Source organism: Aotus nancymaae, unplaced genomic scaffold (assembly GCF_030222135.1).
Source record: "Aotus nancymaae isolate 86718 unplaced genomic scaffold, 86718_ANA_hifiasm-v0.15.2.pri h1tg000089l, whole genome shotgun sequence".
Classification (NCBI taxonomy): Eukaryota; Metazoa; Chordata; class Mammalia; order Primates; family Aotidae; genus Aotus; species Aotus nancymaae.
In genome coordinates this window covers 24420983-24440191 of record NW_026988504.1, presented here as the reverse complement: position 1 = coordinate 24440191, position 19209 = coordinate 24420983, and the positions used below count along the sequence as shown (strand labels likewise).

At 45.1% G+C, this 19209-nt stretch overlaps 1 protein-coding gene across 6 annotated transcripts in view; it reads right to left on the bottom strand.

Moving 5' to 3' along the window:
- Positions 1–19209, bottom strand: part of STAT3 (signal transducer and activator of transcription 3) — a 70138-nt gene that overhangs the window by 9478 nt on the left and 41451 nt on the right. For 4 of the 6 annotated variants that reach the window (XM_012443912.3, XM_012443915.3, XM_064369377.1 and 1 more), the window contains 17 exons: positions 18213–18308; positions 17659–17740; positions 17369–17463; positions 17041–17192; positions 12756–12914; positions 12538–12630; positions 10074–10133; positions 8678–8707; positions 8483–8576; positions 8340–8387; positions 5105–5188; positions 3682–3780; positions 3430–3565; positions 1773–1825; positions 1462–1556; positions 1207–1346; positions 495–707 (listed from right to left, as the gene is read on the bottom strand). In XM_012443912.3, the coding sequence (XP_012299335.1) occupies positions 495–707; positions 1207–1346; positions 1462–1556; positions 1773–1825; positions 3430–3565; positions 3682–3780; positions 5105–5188; positions 8340–8387; positions 8483–8576; positions 8678–8707; positions 10074–10133; positions 12538–12630; positions 12756–12914; positions 17041–17192; positions 17369–17463; positions 17659–17740; positions 18213–18308 (1729 nt within the window). The remainder of the gene's footprint in view (positions 1–494; positions 708–1206; positions 1347–1461; positions 1557–1772; positions 1826–3429; positions 3566–3681; positions 3781–5104; positions 5189–8339; positions 8388–8482; positions 8577–8677; positions 8708–10073; positions 10134–12537; positions 12631–12755; positions 12915–17040; positions 17193–17368; positions 17464–17658; positions 17741–18212; positions 18309–19209) is intronic. The other 2 variants (XM_012443914.3, XM_012443916.3) reach the window with 1 other exon arrangement.

The window sequence follows — 19209 nt, the reverse complement described above, 5'->3', positions numbered from 1 at the left end:
CTCTTCTCATGTTTTAGGGTATGTATGTGTATCAATCCCTTCTTTATTTTTATTATTGACTCAGTGTCTCACTATCAGCCAGGCTGGAGTGCAGTGGCACGATCACCGCTTACTACAGCCTGGAACTCCTGGGCTCAGGTGATCCTCCTGCCTCAGCCTCCCGAGTAGCTACAACTACAAACGCGCGCCACCACACCTGGGTAATTTTTTTGTATTTTTGTAGAGATGTGGTTTCGCCATGTTGCCCAGGCTGTTTCCTCTCTTAAGACTAGTGAACTCTTGTGAAGCAGGGGCTGCACTAGTCTAAGTGATTCTGATTCTCCTCTCCAATCCCATTGGTCACCCCCAAAAAAGCACTCACTACAGTGTGTTCCCATAAGGAGAAATAATGATTCCCCAGGTTATTCAGGCATTTGCCTGTCTATCCTCCAAGGATCCTGAAATTTCCAACTTTTCCCAAAAATTAAATGCCAGGAACATGGAAAATCAACAACTACCTGGGTCAGCTTCAGGATGCTCCTGGCTCTCTGGCCGACAATACTTTCCGAATGCCTCCTCCTTGGGAATGTCAGGGTAGAGATACACCAGCGGAGAGACCAGGATATTGGTAGCATCCATGATCTTATAGCCCATGATGATTTCAGCAAATGACATGTTGTTCAGCTGCTGCTTGGTGTATGGTTCCACCGACTGGATCTGGGTCTTACCTGTCACGGGACGTGGGAAGGAAAGATCATGGAACCTACAGCTAGGTAATCTCAGAGAAAAGGGCCCATTTTTATTTCCTCTAAGGGGAGAACACGTAAGCCACCCTAGTGTTGAGACCCTGAACCTCCTGTCCAGTGACCTGGTACTGTGGAAATGTTTCAGGCTGGCTTCTAATTTAGAAGAGGCTACCAGCAGGGTCAAAGGCAATAACTTGAATATAACTACTTGCGTAAGATATATTAACAGGATAAGTAGGAAAAGGGATGAAGAATAAAATTTAAACTGCAAATTTCTCAACCAGTAGCCACTGGAGGAAGCAAAACAAAAGCAAACCAATGCTTCAGCTGGAAGGATTTAGAAGTCACCCAAATGTGTCTGAGTGCGGCAGGGAGTCGGGGCCATCTCCACCCACCAGGGGGCAGTAGGTGCCTGGAACTAGCAGTGGTGATGAGGCCTCAGCGGCTGCCAGCACATAAAGTGGGTGGGAGCCTCACTTACCGCTGATGTCCTTCTCCACCCAAGTGAAAGTGACGCCGCCTTCTTTGCTGCTTTCACTAAACCTTAGCAGGAAGGTGCCTGGAGGCTTGGTGCTCAGGATGGCCCGCTCCCTCTCCTTACTTATAAAGCCCATGATGTACCTGAAGCCAAGAGGAGGAACAGTGTTGTTACTGCTAACAGGGCAGCCATCGACTGCCACTGGCTCGCGGAGAGCAGGGGACTTGGTTACACCTGTGCACACTCTGTCCGACCTACCCTTCATTCCAAAGGGCCAGGATGTACTTTTTCACAAGGTCAATGATATTGTCCAGCCAGACCCAGAAGGAGAAGCCCTTGCCAGCCATGTTTTCCTGGAGAAAAGAATAACGGGAAAGCCAAGTCTACCGCCACACCAGCCTTTCCCTTCCTAAGGCATAGTGCACCACCCAAATCCTCAGGCCCGTCTACCCGCTGGCAGGTCCTACTGGCTGCTGGACCAAGAGTTCAGGCCTTCAAGCCAGAGCCCTCCACAAGAGCCGTGCAGGTGAGTACTCCCATTCCCACGAGGATTTAACAAGATTGCTTACTTTGCAAAACTTAGCCCATGTGATCTGACATCCTGAATAATTCACACCAGGTCCTGAAGGAAATGAAAAAGAATCAAGTAGTACATTTTCAGGTTGGGGTCAAGATGTTCTTTCTTTCTTTCTTTCTCTCTTTCTTTCTTTCTTTCTTTTTTTGAGACAGAGTCTCGCTCTGTCGCTAGGCTGGAGTGCAGTGGCGCAATCTCAGCTCATTGCAACCTCCTGCCTCCTGGGTTCAAGTGATTCTCCTCCCTCAGCCTCCTGAGTGGCTGGGACTACAGGCATGTGCCACCACGCCTGGCTAATTTTTATTATTTTAGTAGAGACAGGGTTTCACCATGTTGGCCACGATGGTCTCGATCTCTTGACCTTGTGATCCACCCACCTCAGCCTCCCAAAATGCTGGGATTACAGGCATGAGCCACCAAGCCCAGCCTGGTGTTATTTCTTAAAACAGAACACACACATATTGGTCCCACAATGGGCCACGAAACCACTGGCGTTCACATATTAAAAGGTGGCCGCTGTTGTGTGTGTGCACACATGAGGACAAACACACTGCCATTATCTGACCCATCTTTGTTGCTGGGTAGCCCAGCAGGGATAGAGAGTGATGTAATAAGTGCCCCTGTTCTTCCGAGCCTTGGGTGGTGGGCTGGGGACCAGCAGCAGCACTCACTAACAAGCGGACATCTGGTGTCAGACAGGTGTATTTGGTGGCAACAGCTTTATTAGGATAAAGCTACTTCTAGCCCAGGTAGCACATAAAATATTTCACTAATTCTTTTTTAAAAACTAGCCTATAGTCAGCTGGGCGTGATGGCTCATGCCTGTAATCCCAGCACTTTGGGAGGAAGAGGTGGGCGAATCATGAGGTCAAGAGATCAAGACCATCCTGACCAACATAGTGAAACCCCATCTCTAGTAAAAATACAAAATTAGTCTGGTGTAGTGGTGCATGCCTGTAGTCTGAGCCATGCGGGAGGCTGAGGGAGGAGAATTACTTGAACCCGGGAGGCGGAGGTTGCAGTGAGCCGAGATCACACCACTGCACTCCAGCCTGGCGACAGAGCGAGACTCTGTCTCAAAGAAAACCCACAAAAAACTGGCCTATAGTTGATTAAAGAAATGGATAGGGAACAAGGAAAAAAAAAAAAAAAGAAGAAATGTATGGGGAATATCAAGCCTTTAGCTCTACCTTCCAAAACACACTTAAAAGATCTTCTAGGCCAGGCATGGTGGCTTACACCTGTAATCCAAGCACTTTGAGGCCAAGGCGGGTGGATCACCTGAGGTCGGGAGTTCAAGACCAGTCTGACCAACATGGTGAAACCTCGTCTTTAAAAAAAAAAAAAAAAAAAATCTTCTAAGGTTGAAAGGGTGAGTGAGATAGCAACCAGGAGAAAAGAAATCTACCTCCTACCTCAAAAATTATCACCCTGACTGCAAACTGCCTCTGCACCCCGACTCCCCAACCTGATGGAGGCCCTGTTTCCTGGCCCCAGCACAGTGCCTTGCTCAGGAAACGTGACCTAATGATCAGTAGACATCGCCCAAATGAGCAGCCCTATAGGCCAGATTTTTTTTTTCACCCACAGCATGAAAATGGACAGATCCCTTTTCTGGGCAGGTGGGAGGGAGGAGGGGTAAAAATGCGAACCCAAGAGTTTCTCTGCCAGTGTAGTCAGCTGCTCGATGCTCAGTCCTCGCTTGGTGGTGGAGGAGAATTGCCAGCTCAGGACCTCGGCCACTTGATCCCACGTTCCAATTGGGGGCTTGGTAAAAAAGTTCACGTTCTATTGGAAAGAACACATTTGCTCGTTTAGATGAGCGATGGTGCTCGTTGTCTCTACTAGGTACTCATAAGTTGCAGAAGATCCTGGGGCACCAACTAAAAGGAGGGGGCACTAACCTTGGGGTTGTTGGTCAGCATGTTGTACCACAGGATGGACGCCCAGGCATTTGGCATCTGACAGATGTTGGAGATCACCACAACTGGCAAGGAGTGGGTCTGCGGAGGAAGTGGGCACTGAGCAGGGAGGCAGAGGGGCTCGCACAGCCTCGGAAATGTCTTCACCCGCATCTCACGGGGCTCAGAATGAAAGGACATGCCATAAGCCACACCTGCTGCCAACTCTAGGCAAGGAGTGTGACTGAGTCAGCTGAGTCAGCAATCAGAGTGGAAAGAATGCTCAGCATGGCCACAGAGCTCAGGCTGCTGTCGGAACATACCAGTCCCTTGTAAAACCTGACTTGCTCACAGCTTGACTCACAGTCTACAGATTGCCCCATTTTAAGACCCTGAAGGCATTCTCCAAGACTTGAAGCTGTATCTTCACATGAAACAGAGAGGTCTCAGGAATCGAAGACCAGGATTCCTGCTTTTCTAGGTATATCTTAATTTAAAAGTCAAGAAAGTTGGGAAAAGAGAATGTCATTGCCACGATTTGCTAAGACTCTTGTGCCCAACCTTTATAAAGTCAGCTCTAATCAATTTTTTTCTTTCTTTTTTTTTTGAGACAGAGTTTCGCTATTGTTACCCAGGCTGGAATGCAATGGTATGATCTCGGCTCACTGCAACCTCCGCCTCCTGGGTTCAGGCAATTCTCCTGCCTCAGCCTCCTGAGTAGCTGGGGTTACAGGCACGCGCCACCATGCCCAGTTAATTTTTTGTATTTTTAGTAGAGACGGGGTTTCACCATGTTGACCAGGATGGTCTCAATCTCTTGACCTCGTGATCCACCCGCCTTGGCCTCCCAAAGTGCTGGGATTACAGGCATGAGCCGCCGCGCCCGGCCTCTTTTTTTTTTTTTTGAGACAGAGTCTTGCTCTTGTTGCCCAGGCTGGAGTGCAATGGTATGATCTCGGCTTACTGCAACCTCAGCCTCCCGGGTTCAAGTGACTCCTGCCTCAGCCTCCTGAGTAGCTGGGATTACAGGTGCTTGCCAAGACGCTCAGCTAATTTTTGTATTTTTAGTAAAAATAGGGTTTTGACATGATGGCCAGACTAGTCTTGAACTCCTGACCTCGTGACCCACCAGCCTCGGCCTCCCAAAGAGCCGGGATTACAGGCATGAGCCACTATGCCTGGCCAATCAATTTCTAAATACAGATTTTTATATCAACTGAGTATACACACATCTTCTGAGCACTCAAGTAAGACTTCATTCTCAGATGGGATGCCAAGGATTTTTTTGGAGAAAAGTAAGCAAAAATAAGCACAGTGTTAGGCAAACAGTAATCATTCCACCTTCTCTTGTAAAAATCCCGCTGGAAGTTTTTCTCCTGAGTCACCCCTGCATGTAGCCTCTCACCGACTCTACTGCAGAACTCACCTCTAGGTCAATCTTGAGGCCTTGGTGATACACCTCTGTCTCAAAGGTGATCAGGTGCAGCTCCTCAGTCACAATCAGGGAAGCCTACAGTAACGAGAAGGACACTCTTAGGCCAGGTGTGGTGGCTCATGCTTGTAATCCCAGTACTTTGGGAGGCCAAAGCAGGAGGATTGCTTGAGCCCAGGAGTTCGAGCAAAACTCCACTTCTGCAAAAAATACAAAAGTTAGCTGGGTGTGGCGGCATGCACCTATAGCCCCAGCTACTTGAGAGGCTGAGGTGGGAGGACAGCTTGAGCCTAGGAGATGGAGGCTGCAGTGAGCTATGATTGTGCTACTTCATTCTAGCTGGGGTGACAGAATGATACCCCATCTTAAAAAAAAATTGGCTGGGCGCGGTGCCTCATGCCTGAAATCCCAGCACTTTGGGAGGCCAAGGCAGGCAGATCACCTGAGGTCGGGAGTTTGAGACCAGCCTGGCCAACATGGAGAAACCCCGTCTCTACTAAAATACAAAAAAAATTAGCCGGGTGTGGTGGCACGTGCCTGTAATCCCAGCTACTCAGGAGGCTGAGGCGGGAAAATCACTTGAACCCAGGAGGCAGAGGTTGTGGTGAGCCAAGATTGCACCATTATACTCCAGCCTGGGCAACAAGAGTGAAACTCCATCTCAAAAATAAATAAATAAAAATTTAAAAAGAAGGATGCCTTTCCTTAGAGAGAATGGCATTCAGTACTAGCAGCCATAGCCAAGGAAAGTGACATGCCAAGCCTCACCACACCAAGAAGGGTAAGCCACCAGGTGGCCACAAACTGCCAGGGACACAACTTGCTCGGCACTTACTCTCTTCAACACGAAGAACCTCCAATGCTATGATCCTCAACCTAATCCTTTCCTCAGTTTGTATTATAATACTACATAGATCCAGTTGGTTATTTATAAATTATGTAAGGCACAAAGAATAACAAAACAATGTGAGCCCACCATTCAATTTAAGGAAAAGGCCATCACTCCTGAAATTCTCTGGATACCCTTCCCAAACTCCATCCCCTTCCCTCCTCCCTCAAAAATAACTCCTATTTTGTCTTTTGAGTTTATCATTTCCTAGCCTTTTTTTTTTTTTACAGTTTTATCATATTTGTTTCTCTAATTAATGTGGGCATTATTTAGTGAAGCTTACACATATGGATCTAATGTATTCTTTTGTGATTCACTTTTCACTCAATGTAAAATGAATGCACATGGTTATGTGTATCTGCAATGTATTCCTTTTCACAGCTGTGTAGTATTCCATTGTATGTCTAAACCACAAATCACATATTTATTCATCCTAGTGTTGATGGACATTTATTTGGGTTGCATTTAGAGCTTATAATCAGGCTGCTCTGCACTTTATACATGTCTCCTGGTACATATATGCAAAGATTTCTCTGTTGTTGAATCCTGGAATGGCACTGTTGGTTTACAGGGTATGTTCATTTTTATACTGCCAAATTGACTATAACAATTTATACTGCCAAAGTGACTATAACAATGTCTTACATAGTATAGCAACCTTATTTTAAATAACAGTTACCAATGAATTCTCAGAAATTGAATTCTAGGCCAGATGCAGTGGCTCATGCCTGTAATCCCGGCACTTTGGGAGGCCGAGGTGGGCAGATCACGAGTTCAGGAGTTCAAGACCAGCCTGACCAATATGGTGAAACCCCATTTCTACTAAAAATACAAATATTAGCTGGGCATGGTGGCGTGCGCCTGCAGTCCCAGCTACTCGGGAGGCTGAAGTAGGAGAATCGCTTGAACCCGGGAGGCAGAGGTTGCAGTGAGTCGAGATCACACCACTGCACTCCAGCCTGAGCGACAGAGCAAGACTCTGTCTCAAAAAAAAAAAAAAGAAATTGAATTCTAGTTCATTTTTAATACTTTTTCTGATTATAAAAGTAATATATTCAGTTTAAAATGCAAATATCACAGAGACGGTTTAGAATAGCCATGGATGCTGACAGCAGCACTAATACATAGCACTGCTGGGTGTATATTCCTCCAGAATTTCTTAATATACATATAAATGCACATAAGAGTGTAGTGTATTTTTAAAACACATACAGTAATACTATTCAAATTATCTTACATTTTGCTTTTCTAAATATGTCATGTACATTTTCCCATGTCATTGCATACAGGCTACTTCACTCTACTGTCAAGTAAAATTCCGCATTTTTTAAAAAGACTGCTATGTTTCATTTTATTTACTTATTTTTGAGACAGAGTTTCACTGTTGCCCAGGCTAGAGCACAGTGGCAAAATCTTGGCTCACTGCAACCTCCACCTCTCAGGTGCAAGCCATTCTCATGCCTCAGCCTCCCCAGTAGCTGGGACTACAGGTGCACACACCACAACGCCCAGCTAAGTTTTGTATTGTTAGTAGAGACGGGGTTTCACCATGTTGGCCAAGCTGGTCTTGAACTCCTGACCTCAAGTGACCAGGCTGCCTCGGCTTCCCAAAGTGCTGGGATTACAGGTGTGAGCCACCGCACCTAGCTAGGACTGCTACGTTTTAAAGAGGAAGAATTGTTCAGGGGATAAATGTGAGAAAAAGAACAGGGTGTCACAATTTTTAAAAATTACTAAACTAGCTTACGGTCATATTTACCTTTTTTTATTAAAAAAAAATTATTCTTGACACTAAGAATCCAACAATTGAATCAATGAAAGGCAGAAAATAAGGGGGATAAAGAACAAGACAGGTTTTTGTTTGTTCGTTTATTTTATTTTATTTACTCTTTTCCTAAGCTAGCTAACACAAGGTGGTCATTTATTTTAAAGTTTACCTCGGGACTATTGCTTTTACACCCTCTATCCTACCTCAGTGAGAGAGAAAAATGGGACACTGAGAATGGAGCCAAGCAGAGTCAGCTGCAGGATCTGGAAGGGGAATTTGGAAAGCCCCAGGCAAGGTGGAAAGCTACTTTATAACACATGGGTGTGGAGAACGACTCAGCAAGGGACTTTCCACTTCTCCTTAAGGAGGAGCCAACTCCCAGATATTCACGAAAATGCTCCAAGCCACAGAATGCCACGGCACATGGAACTTCTGATCAGGTCACTCTGGCCCACAATGGCTTTTTGGAATTAACTACAGCTCAAAGGACAGGATGATGTTTCTAATTCTGGGTAATAAGAAGGGTCTTTTCCCCTCTCTCCCTCAAGGAAAACACCCCCAACAAAACTTACATCACAGTTGGCTCGGCCCCCATTTCCACATCTCTGCTCCCTCAGGGTCTGCAAGGAAAGAAAAGGCCAAGTGTCCCGTGAGGCTCTCTGCAGCTCTCTCCCTCAGCCAGAGGCCCTGTGAGAAGGAAGCTCCTCCCACATACCAAGTGTTTGAATTCTGCAGAGAGGCTCCCGTTGTTGGACTCTTCCATGTTCATCACTTTGGTGTTTGTGCCCAGAATGTTAAATTTCCGGGATCTGAATCGCAGGAGAACAGTCAGCCATGTAGGTGACCAAGTATAAAGTCAGGATAAAGTTAAGTTAAATGGAACAAAAGGAAGCCTCTAGGCGGAACTTACCCTCTGAGAGCTGCCACATCCCCAGAGTCTCTGTAAGAACACAGACCGTTGTCAGTAAAACAGGGTCCATGTTTCTTCAAAAAGCCTACTTTGACTGCCTGTTATTTACTCTCCTGAAAAAAACCTCTGTGCTCCTGGCATTTCTATAAACCATTTAGTTACAGTGCATCATAACAGCTTTGCGTAGTAGGCACCGCTGGTTGCCTCCCCATAGGAAGGGGAACCTGCATTTCACATTGCATCTGTACTTATTAAACCTCCCACCTTTGCCAACTCCCTTATTTCATTATTTTCCAGTTCATTGTCATGAAATTTCCAGATAATTATATCAACTAAGTATGCATTTTCTCTTTTCTAATATAGTCAAAGGGTATGTGTATCTTACATCCTGAAAAGTATTATGAAATTTTGAGTATTCCATTATATGGTAAAGTGTGGAACAATTTAAAAAAAAAAAAAAAAAGGCTGGGCATGGTGGCTCATGCCTGTAATCCCAGCACTTTGGGAGGCCTCGGCCTCCCAAGGTCAGGGGATCAAGGTGGATCACAAGGTCAGGGGATCAAGACCATCCTGGCCAACATGGTGAAACCCCATCTCTACTAAAATACAAAAAAAAAAAAAAAAAAAAAATTAACTGAGCGTGGTGGCGTGCACCTGTAGTCCCAGCTGCTTGGAAGGCTGAGGCAGGGGAATCGTCGCTTGAACCCAGAGGCGAAGGTTGCAGTGAGCCGAGATCGTGCCACTGCATTCCAGCCTGGCGACAGAGCAAGACTCCGTCTCAAAAAAAAAACAAAAGGTCTATTCTTTCCACACGCTATGTATGGAAAGAATATATAAAGACATTTCAGTCAACAACAAACTGCATATATGACAGTGGTCCCATAAGATGATAATGGAGCTGAAAAATTCCTACTGCATTGTGATGTGTGTTACAATTGCCTACGGTATTCAGCATGGTAACATACGGTACAGCTTTGCAGCCTACAAGCAGCAGGCTCTACCATATAGCGTAGGTGAGCAATAGGCTCTGCCACTCAGGTTTGTATAAGGACTATCTACTCTACAATGTTTGCACAACAAAATTGCCTAATGATACATTTTGCAGAATGTATCTCAGTCATTAATTAACACATGATCTCTGTCTTATATATAAAACGCATGAATTACATGTACAAGTAAAACGCTAAACAACAGCAACCACAAATCACACCTATACCCTCAGCTTTGTGGCTTTGTTCTGGCGCGTAAATGACAATGCACCCCAAGGCTTTTGTAAACTTTCATCCACAAAAAAGATCTCTGAATAAAGATAGAGTCTTGAGTTCAAATGATGCCTGTCAAAGTTCTCATTTTTCTGTTCCTCATTTGAAAAAAGAACTAAGATAGGAGTACTTACTTGTCAATGCACACTTTAATTTTAAGCTGGTAATTCAACTCAGGGAATTTGACCAGCAACCTATTTAAAAAGAAATTATCCAATGAAAAAAAAGTCAGTAGACTCTCCCATAACCTTTTGTTGAAGAAAAGTGAAATTCATAATTCTTCATTTATCAGAGGTAATAGGCCAAGCTGTCTGTAATTATAGGCTCACATCTATAATCTCAGCACTGTGGTAGGCCAAGCTGGGAGGATCACTTGAGCCCAGGAGTCCCATAATAGCCTAGGCAACAAAGCCTTTATAAAAAATTCAAAAATTAGCAGGGTGTGGCAGCATGAACCTATAGTCCCAGTTACTCAGGAGGCTGAGGCAAGAGGATCACTTGTGGCCAGGAGTTCAAGGCTGTAGTGAGACATGATCATGCCACTGCACTCCAGCCTGGGTGAAAGAGAGAGATTCTATCTCTCTCTTTAAAAAAAGTTAAAAAAGGCCAGGCGTGGTGGCTCACACCTGTAATCCCAGCACTTTGGGAGGCCAGGGCAGGCAAATCACCTGAGGTCAGGAGTTCATGATCAGCTTGACCAACATGGCTAAGACCTATCTCTACTAAAAATACAAAAATTAGCTGGGCATGGTGGAGTATGCCAGTCCAGCTACTAAGGGAGGCTGAGGCAGGAGAATTGCTTGAACCCAGGAGGTGGACATAGCAGTGAGCCAAGATCGCACCACTACCCTCCAGCCTGGGTGGCAGAGACAGACTCCATCTCAAAAAAAAATAATAAAATAAAATAAAGGCCAGGCATGGTGACTTATGCCTGTAATCCCAGGACTTTGGGAGGCCAAGGTGGGTGGATCACCTGATGTCGGGAGTTCAAGACCAGCCTGACCAACATGGGGAAACCCTATCTCTACTAAAAATACAAAATTAGCTGGGCATGGTAGCGCATGCCTATAATCCCAGCTATTTGGGAGGCTGAGGCAGGAGAATCGCTTGAATTCTGGAGACGGAGATTGCAGTGAGCTGAGATCATGCCATTGCACTCCAGCCTGGGCAACAAGAACGAAACTATGTCTCAAAAAAAAAAAAATTTAAAAAGAGGTGGGCTGGGCACGGTGGGTGGCTCTCGCCTGTAATCTCAGCACTTTGGGAGGCCAAGGCAGGTGGATCACGAGGTCAAGAGTTCAAGACCAGTCTAGCCAACATGGTGAAACCCCGTCTCTACTGAAAATACAAAAATTAGCTGGGTGTGGTGGCATGTGCCTGTAGTCCCAGCTACTCAGGAGGCTGAGGCAATTGAACCCAGGAGGGAGATGTTGCAGTGAGCCGAGATAGTGCCACTGCACTCCAGCCTGGGTGACAGAGTGAGACTCTTGTCTCAAAAGAAAAAAAGATTCTTCACTTTCTAAATAAAAAAGTGAAAAAGAATTCTTCACTTTTTTGTTAAAAAATTAAAAAGAGGTGAATAAATGACAATTCCAAATTCTTCCTCCAGCCAATGCCATCTTGATATTAAGTTGAGTATCAGGCCAGGAGCAGTGGCTCATGTCCGTAATCCCAGCACTTTAGGAGGCTGAGGCAGAAGGATCACTTGAGGCCAGGAGTTTGAGACCAGTCTAGCCAACACAGTGAAACCCCATCTCTAGCAAAAAATAACAAAATTAGCCAGGCGTGGTGGTGTGCACCTGTAGTCCCAGCTACTCAGGAGGCTAAGGCATAAGAATTGCTTGAACCTGGAAGGCAGAGGTTGCCGTGAGCTGTGATCATGCCACTGCACTCCAGCCTGGGCGACACAGTGAGACCCTGTCTCAAACAAAAACAGAAGTTAAGCATCACTCCTTCAAGCCAAAGGTACTGAGAAAAAGTCTAAGAACAACTTGTATAAAGTTGTGAGAGATTCACAAAAGGATAATCAAAGCCATTTAGTGAAAAATATTACGGGAACACATGCTGTGCAGCTGGTATTTTCTTCTATTAAACCTGAAACCCAACACCATACTAAATTTCTGACAAGGGAAATTTCACTGCAGAAAGTCAAAACACCAGCACACCTGCTCTGACTTGAGTGTGAAAGTAACACTTCACCCTACAGACCCACCACCCACCTGCCCTGGGGCCTCTCAGCTTCCCCATCACTAAGCCTTACTCTTTCCCTTAAAAATCCACAGGGAAGGGTAACCTCAAAGAACAGAAAACAGTTGACGTTCTTTTGTCCGTTGGCCAAAAGGAGAAGCTGTGGCCTGACACTCCAGGTCTGCAATCTTAGGAATATGCCCAGGTAGCTTCAAAAAGATGACTGCTCTTTTGCTTTTGACATCAGAATCAGAGCACAAGCAGATAGTATGCCAACAAATTTCATCCCTGCAACGGTGTACCTGCCTGTGACACCACACCCGGGAAGATGACCGGGCCACCAACTCTGCCCTTGCCCTAACAGTGTCCCTCACTAAAATCTCTACCAGAAACAGAAGTGGTGTGGCCCACCTGACTTTAGTAGTGAACTGGACGCCAGTCTTGATGACGAGTGGCCGGTCGGGATGCATGGGCATGCAGGGCTGCCGCTCCACCACAAAGGCACTGAGGAAAGAGAAGACGGGCTCACATGCCACGGCCACAACCAGAAGTCGGCCCACCCCTCACTTTACCACGTGAGTCTTTTGATGTTTTTTAGATGAGGGAAAGGGACAAGGATGCTAAGTTACCTTTTCATTAAGTTTCTAAACAGCTCCACGATTCTCTCCTCCAGCATTGGCCGGTGCTGTACAATGGGGTCCCCTTTGTAGGAAACTTTTTGCTGCAGCTCCTCCAGTTTCTTAATTTGTTGACGGGTCTGAAGTTGAGATTCTGCTAATGATGTTATCCTGCCAATAAATTAAGAAAGCTGCTAATTATCAAACTGAATGTACATAGGTGAGCTGGAGAAGGGGAAGGAAATACCACAGACATGGAGACCCCTCTACAATAAGGGGAATTTTTTTATTGTGGTGAAATATATACAGCATGAAAGTTACAATTCTTCATCTTAGGTTTACAGTTTGGTGACATTATGAAAAGAGGAATTTTTCACCACGTTGGGTGGATGCTAAAAAAAAAACCCAGAAAATAATTTATAATTTATTTTTTAAAATTCATTATTACATATATATATATATATTTTTTTTTTTTTTTTTTAAATAAAGACGGGGTTTTACCATGTTGGTCAGGCTGGTCTTTAACTCCCAACCTCAGGTGATCCGCCCGCCTTGGCCTCCAAAGTGCTTGGATTACAGGCGTGAGCCACCACGCCCGGCCAAAATTTATTATTTTTTGAGGTGGAGTTTTGTTTTGCTCTTGTTGCCCAGGCTGGAGTACAATGGCACGATCTTGGCTCACTGCAATCTCCACCTCCAGATTCAAGCGATTCTCCTGCCTCAGCCTCCTGAGTAGCTGGGATTACAGGTGTGTGCTACCACGTCCAGCTAATTTTTTGTATTTTTAGTAGAGATGGGGTTTCACCATGTTAGCCAGTCTAGTCTCAAAACTCCTGACCTCAGGTGATCCACCCGCCTCAGTCTCCCAAAATGCAGGGCCAAAAAATAATTAATTTTACCTTTTATTACTAGTCCCTTCCTAAAATCTCAAATTTCTAAGAGGGGGCTGGGCATACAAAAAGAAGCATTAAACTTCATACCACTAAGAGGAACTGATGGAGTTATCATTGGAAAATGACAAGCATTTGAGTCCAGATCTAGAGAACATGAAATATGGAATTTAGCACTTACTTCCCTCATCCTAACTTGTCCATGAACATAAAGACTCAGAAAAAGAGATTAGACAGCTCACAAAGATGGGTTTGAGCCAGCTCTGTCACACACTACCTGTGCAAGCTTGGCCAGGCCCTTCATCTTATTTTTATTTATTTATTTTTTTTGAGACAGGGCCCACTCTGTGGCCCAGTGCAGTGCAACGGCATGATCACAGCTCACTTCCTCCTCCAACTCCTGGACACAAGTGATCCTCCTACCTCAGCCTCCTGAGTAGCTAGGACTACAGGTATGTGCCACCATCCCTGTTTTATTTAGTTTAGTTTTTTGATATGGAGTCTCATCTGTCACTCAGGCTGAAGTGTAATGGTACATGTCTAGTTTTTAAAATTTCTGTAGAGACAGGATCTCACTTTCTTGCCCAGGCTGGTCTTGAACTCCTGAATTTAAGTGATCCTCTTGACTCTGCCTCCCAACGCACTGGGATTTACAGGTGTGAGCCATGACACCCAACCCCCATGAGCTCTTTCAATGTCAGCTTTCAACTGATCAAAGGACATGACATTATGTTTGAAAATACTGATAACATGCACAAGGAATAAGTGAATAGAGAGAGAAAGCTCACTAAGTCTATCTCCAGGAATAGAGAATATTAGGCCAGGTGCAGTGGCTCACAACTGTAATCCCGAAATTTGAGAGGCCAAGGTGGGTGGACCACTTGAGACCAGGAGTTTGAGACCAGCCTGGCCAACATGGCAAAACCCCATCTCTACTAAAATACAAAAAAATTGCTGGGCATGGTGGCATGGGTCTGTAATCCCAGCTACTTGGAAGGTTGTGGCTGAGAATCGCTTCAACCCGGGGGGGGAAGGTTGCAGTGAGCCAAGATCACATCACTGTACTCTAACCTGGGTGATAGAGTGAGACTGTCTCAAAAAAAAAAAAAAAAGAGAATTTTAGTGTCATTCCATCATTCTTTGACGGTTTATCACTAGACCAAAAGACCAAAAAGACAGAAAGTAAAAGGAGAGGGAGGAGGACCGCTGCAGTGATTTCTGAACATTTTTCTGGCACTTCTATCCTCCCATTCCCAGAAGTTAAGCTTCTTTATTCCCTGATCAGGAAGCATTTTAAACTGCTTTCAGTAAATTAACACTTGGGGTTAGTGAGGATATGAATAGATAGGGAATAGATAGGCATTCTCATGTAGAGGTGCCCTAAATTTCCAGTTCAGGTTCTCTGTATCTGTCAAGTTTCTCCTAGGACAAGCTGGTGCAACATACTCACTATAGGGCCTCACACATGAAGGGTGTGCAGTAAGATTTGCTGGATGAAGGTAAAAGTGCAAATTACAGAAAAGCATATAAAGAAACATCCTTGGCTGGGCACGGCAGCTCACATCTGTAATCCGAGCACTTTTGAGAGGCCAAAGTGGGATGATCCCTTGAGCCCAGGAGTTTGAGACCAGCCTGGGAAACAAAGTAAGACCTTGTCTCTACAAAAAAATTAAAAAATTAGCTAGGTATCATGGTGCATGCATGTAGTCCCAACTACTCAGGAGGCTGAGGTGGGAGGATAGCTTGAGCTCGGGAAGTTGATGCTCCAGTGAGCCATGATTGCATCACTGTACTCTAGCCTGGGCAACACAGTGAGACTCTGACTCAAAAAAAAAAAATCCAGCTGGGCGCGGTGGCTCATGCCTGTAATCCCAGCACCTTGGGAGGCCAAGGCGGGTGGATCACGAGGTCAAGAGATCCAGACCATCCTGGTCAGCATGGTGAAACCCCGTCTCTACTAAAAATACAAAAAATTAGCTGGGCATGGTGGCGCGTGCCTGTAATCCCAGCTACTCAGGAGGCTGAGGCAGGCGAATTGCCTGAACCCAGGAGGCGGAGGTTGCGGTGAGCCGAGATCGCGCCATTGTACTCCAGTCTAGGTAACAAAAGCAAAACTCCGTTTCAAAAAAAAAAAAAAATCCTGCTAATATAAACCATATAAATTTCTATCTTTATGTGTACATAATGACAGATGTCTAGAGTGAGCATCGACCAAAATTTTAACTACTGGTACTGCTGATGATTTGATTAAAAATTTTTTTTTCTTCTCGAGGCCAGGCGTGATGGCTCATGCCTGTCATCCCAGCACTTTGGGAGGCCAAGGCAGATGGATAGCCTGAGGTCAGGAGATCAAAAACATCCTGGCTAACACAGGGAAACCCCATCTCTACTAAAAATAGAAAAAATTAGCCGGGCATGGTAGCACGTGCCTGTAATCTCAGCTACTCAGGAGGCTGAGGCAGAAGAATCACTTGAACCTGGGAGGTGGAGGTTGCAGTGAGCCGAGATTGCGCCACTGCACTCAAGCCTGGGCGACAGAGCGAGACTCTGTCTCAAAAAAATTAAATTAAATTAAAAAAAATTTGCATGGTGGTACACGTCTGTAATCCCAGCTACTTGGGAGGCAGACACAGGAGAATTGCTTGATCCTGGGAGGCAGAGGTTGCAACAAGCTGAGATTGTGCCATTGCACTCAAGCCTCGGCAACAGAGACTCTGTCTCAAAAAAAAAAAAAAGAAAATTTTTTTTTCTTCTCTTGATTTTCTGTATTTGAATTTTTTCCCTTAAAAAGGGCATGTGTTGTTTCAGATTACTAAAATAACTAAAATTAAAAGTTTTGTCTATGTTAAGTACAGTTAAACCAAAGCCTTAATTGAATCATTAAGTAAAATATTCTTAAAATATAAAAATATAAATTTTTATTAATAAATTTTCTCCAAATAAAGTAAAAACTTCATTTTATTTTTATTTTTTTGAGTTGGGAGTCTCACTCTGTTGCCCAGGCTGGAGTGCAGTGGTGCAATCTCAGCTCACTGCAACATCTGTCTCCCAGGTTTAAGTAATTCTCCTGCCTCAGTCGCCCAGAGTAGCTGGGAGCACTACTATGCTCGGCTAATTTTTATATTTTTAGCAGAGATGAGGTTTCACCATGTTGGACAGGCTGGTCTCGAACTCCTGACCTCAAGTGATCCGCCCACCCATCTTGGCTTCCCGAAGTGCTGGGATTACAAGTGTGAGCCATGTGCCCAGCTGAAATAAAGTAAAAACTTTTAACTCTTGGGCTAAATTTGAATATGGAAAAGACCCTGCATTGGAGATATAGTACCAATTCTGTGGGCCTGCGGTTAAGATCACAATTCAATCTAGCTTTCGAGAAAGAAAGGAAAAGCTTCTCTTTCATCTTTTACCAGTTTTCGAGCCGGTCTAGGCAGATGTTGGGCGGGCCTCCAATGCAAGCAATCTGTTGTCGCCTCTTCCAGTCAGCCAGCTCCTCATCCGTGAGAGTTTTCTGCACGTACTCCATCGCTGACAAAAGCCCCGCCAGCTCACTCACGATGCTCTGGTTGGAAACCAAAACAAAGTCAGAAAACATTTCCTCAGACCATCTCTAACCACATTCTTTAGTCAACTCCAGAGCAGGAACTTCTTAGAAACTAAGCAAGTTCTGCCACAAGATGCCGAGATCCCGCAAGTGAGCAAGACACCCGGGGGAAGTAGGCCGACGGACGCCCTTACTCTCCGCATCTGGTCCAGCGCAGTGAGCATCTGTTCCAGCTGCTGCATCTTCTGCCTGGTCACTGACTGGTTGTTTCCATTCAGGTCTTGCATGTCTGTGGAGGAAGGAAAAACTCCTTGACCCGAGGGAATACGCCTGTCCTTAATAACCAGGCTCCTTTGAGCACAGGTAACTCCCTTGCGCCCCGCCCGCCATAAGGTCTAAACACAGAGTTAAGACAGATAAGTCTTTCAACTCAATCACACAAACTCACTTTCTAGAGGTTTTAACGTCTCTAATATTCACTTGCCTCCTTGACTCTTGAGGGTTTTATAGTTGAAATCAAAGTCATCCTGGAGATTCTCTACCACTTTCATTTTCTGTTCTAGATCCTGTTTAAAACAAACAAAAAGACAGAAGTAAAAAAAGATTTCCTTGGGAACAGAAAAAATAAATTTTCTGAGAAGAATTCAAATGAAGCCAAAACCTCAAAAAAGATACATGCAGGACCCACAGGCAGTACCCTCAAGAGAAGGCTCCCTGGTGGCCAGATGCAGTGGCTCATGCCTGCAATCCCAGCACTTTAAGAGGCTGAGGTGGGAGGATCACTTGAGCCCAGGATTCAAGATTGGCCTGGGCAACACAGGGAGACCCTCATCTCTACAAAATTTTTTTTAAAATTAGTTGGGCGTAGTGGTGCACACCTATGGTCCCAGCTACTTGGAAGGATGGGGTGGGAGGATCATTTGGGCCTGGGAGGTCGAGGCTGCAGTGAGCTGTGATCCTGCCACTGCAACCTGTCTCAAAAAAAAAAAAATTTTTTTTAATAAAAGCTCCCTGCCCAAGGCTTGCAACTTGCATTACCTGCACTCTCTTCCGGACATCCTGAAGATGCTGCTCTAGCATCTGCTGCTTCTCCGTCACCACGGCTGCTGTGGGGTGGTTGGCCTGGCCCCCTTGCTGCCAAAAACGAAGTCAATGCACATGTGAATACAGAAATATGGGGAGAGGAATACCTCTGCCCAGCTTCCATCCCACCCTACCTAACCTTCTTGTTTGGCTTGAGATGCTGCTGTCATCACGAGAGGAAGGGAAACAGAGGCAGTGGTGCTGTCACTATAAAGGTGATACTACACAGGTCATACTATAAACCCCCTCTATGAACTAAGAAACCACACGTTCAGCTAAGACATGGTCCCTGCCTTCAAAAAGCTCATGGGCAAGTATATCAAAAAACTCAGAACAATTTATGACAGATGTTGGATGCCTGCTTAAACGTAGTATCCAGTATATTTCTGAGGGATAATAAAAAAATCCTGCCCTAGGGATGAAATTTCTTATCAAAAGATAGTATCTCAGGGGAAAAGGGGAGGTTGGTACCTTGGAAAAGGTTAAATAGCACATGAAAAAAGAATAAGAAGAAAGAAGGCCGGGCATAGCAGCTCACATATATAATCTAAGCACTTGGAAAGGCTGAAGTGGGAGGACTGCTTCAGGCCAGGAGTTCAAAACTAGCCTAGTCAACCTAGGGAGGCCACATCTCGAATGAATGAATGAGTGAATGAATGAATGAATGAATGAAATAAGAACAAACAGCATATGAAACTTAAAAATTATAGGCTTAGGCTGGGCATGGTGGCTCCCACCTGTAATCCTGGCACTTTGGGAAACCAAGGCAGGGGATCACTTGAGGCTAGGAGTTTGAGACCAGCCTGGGCAACACAGAGAGAGACCCCCATCTCAAAAAGCAAAACAAAACGAAAACAAAAAAAAATCCTTTTTTTTTTTTAAATATTAGCTGGGCGTGGGCCAGACACAATGGCTCACGCCTGTAATCCTAGCACTTTGGAAGGCTGAGGCA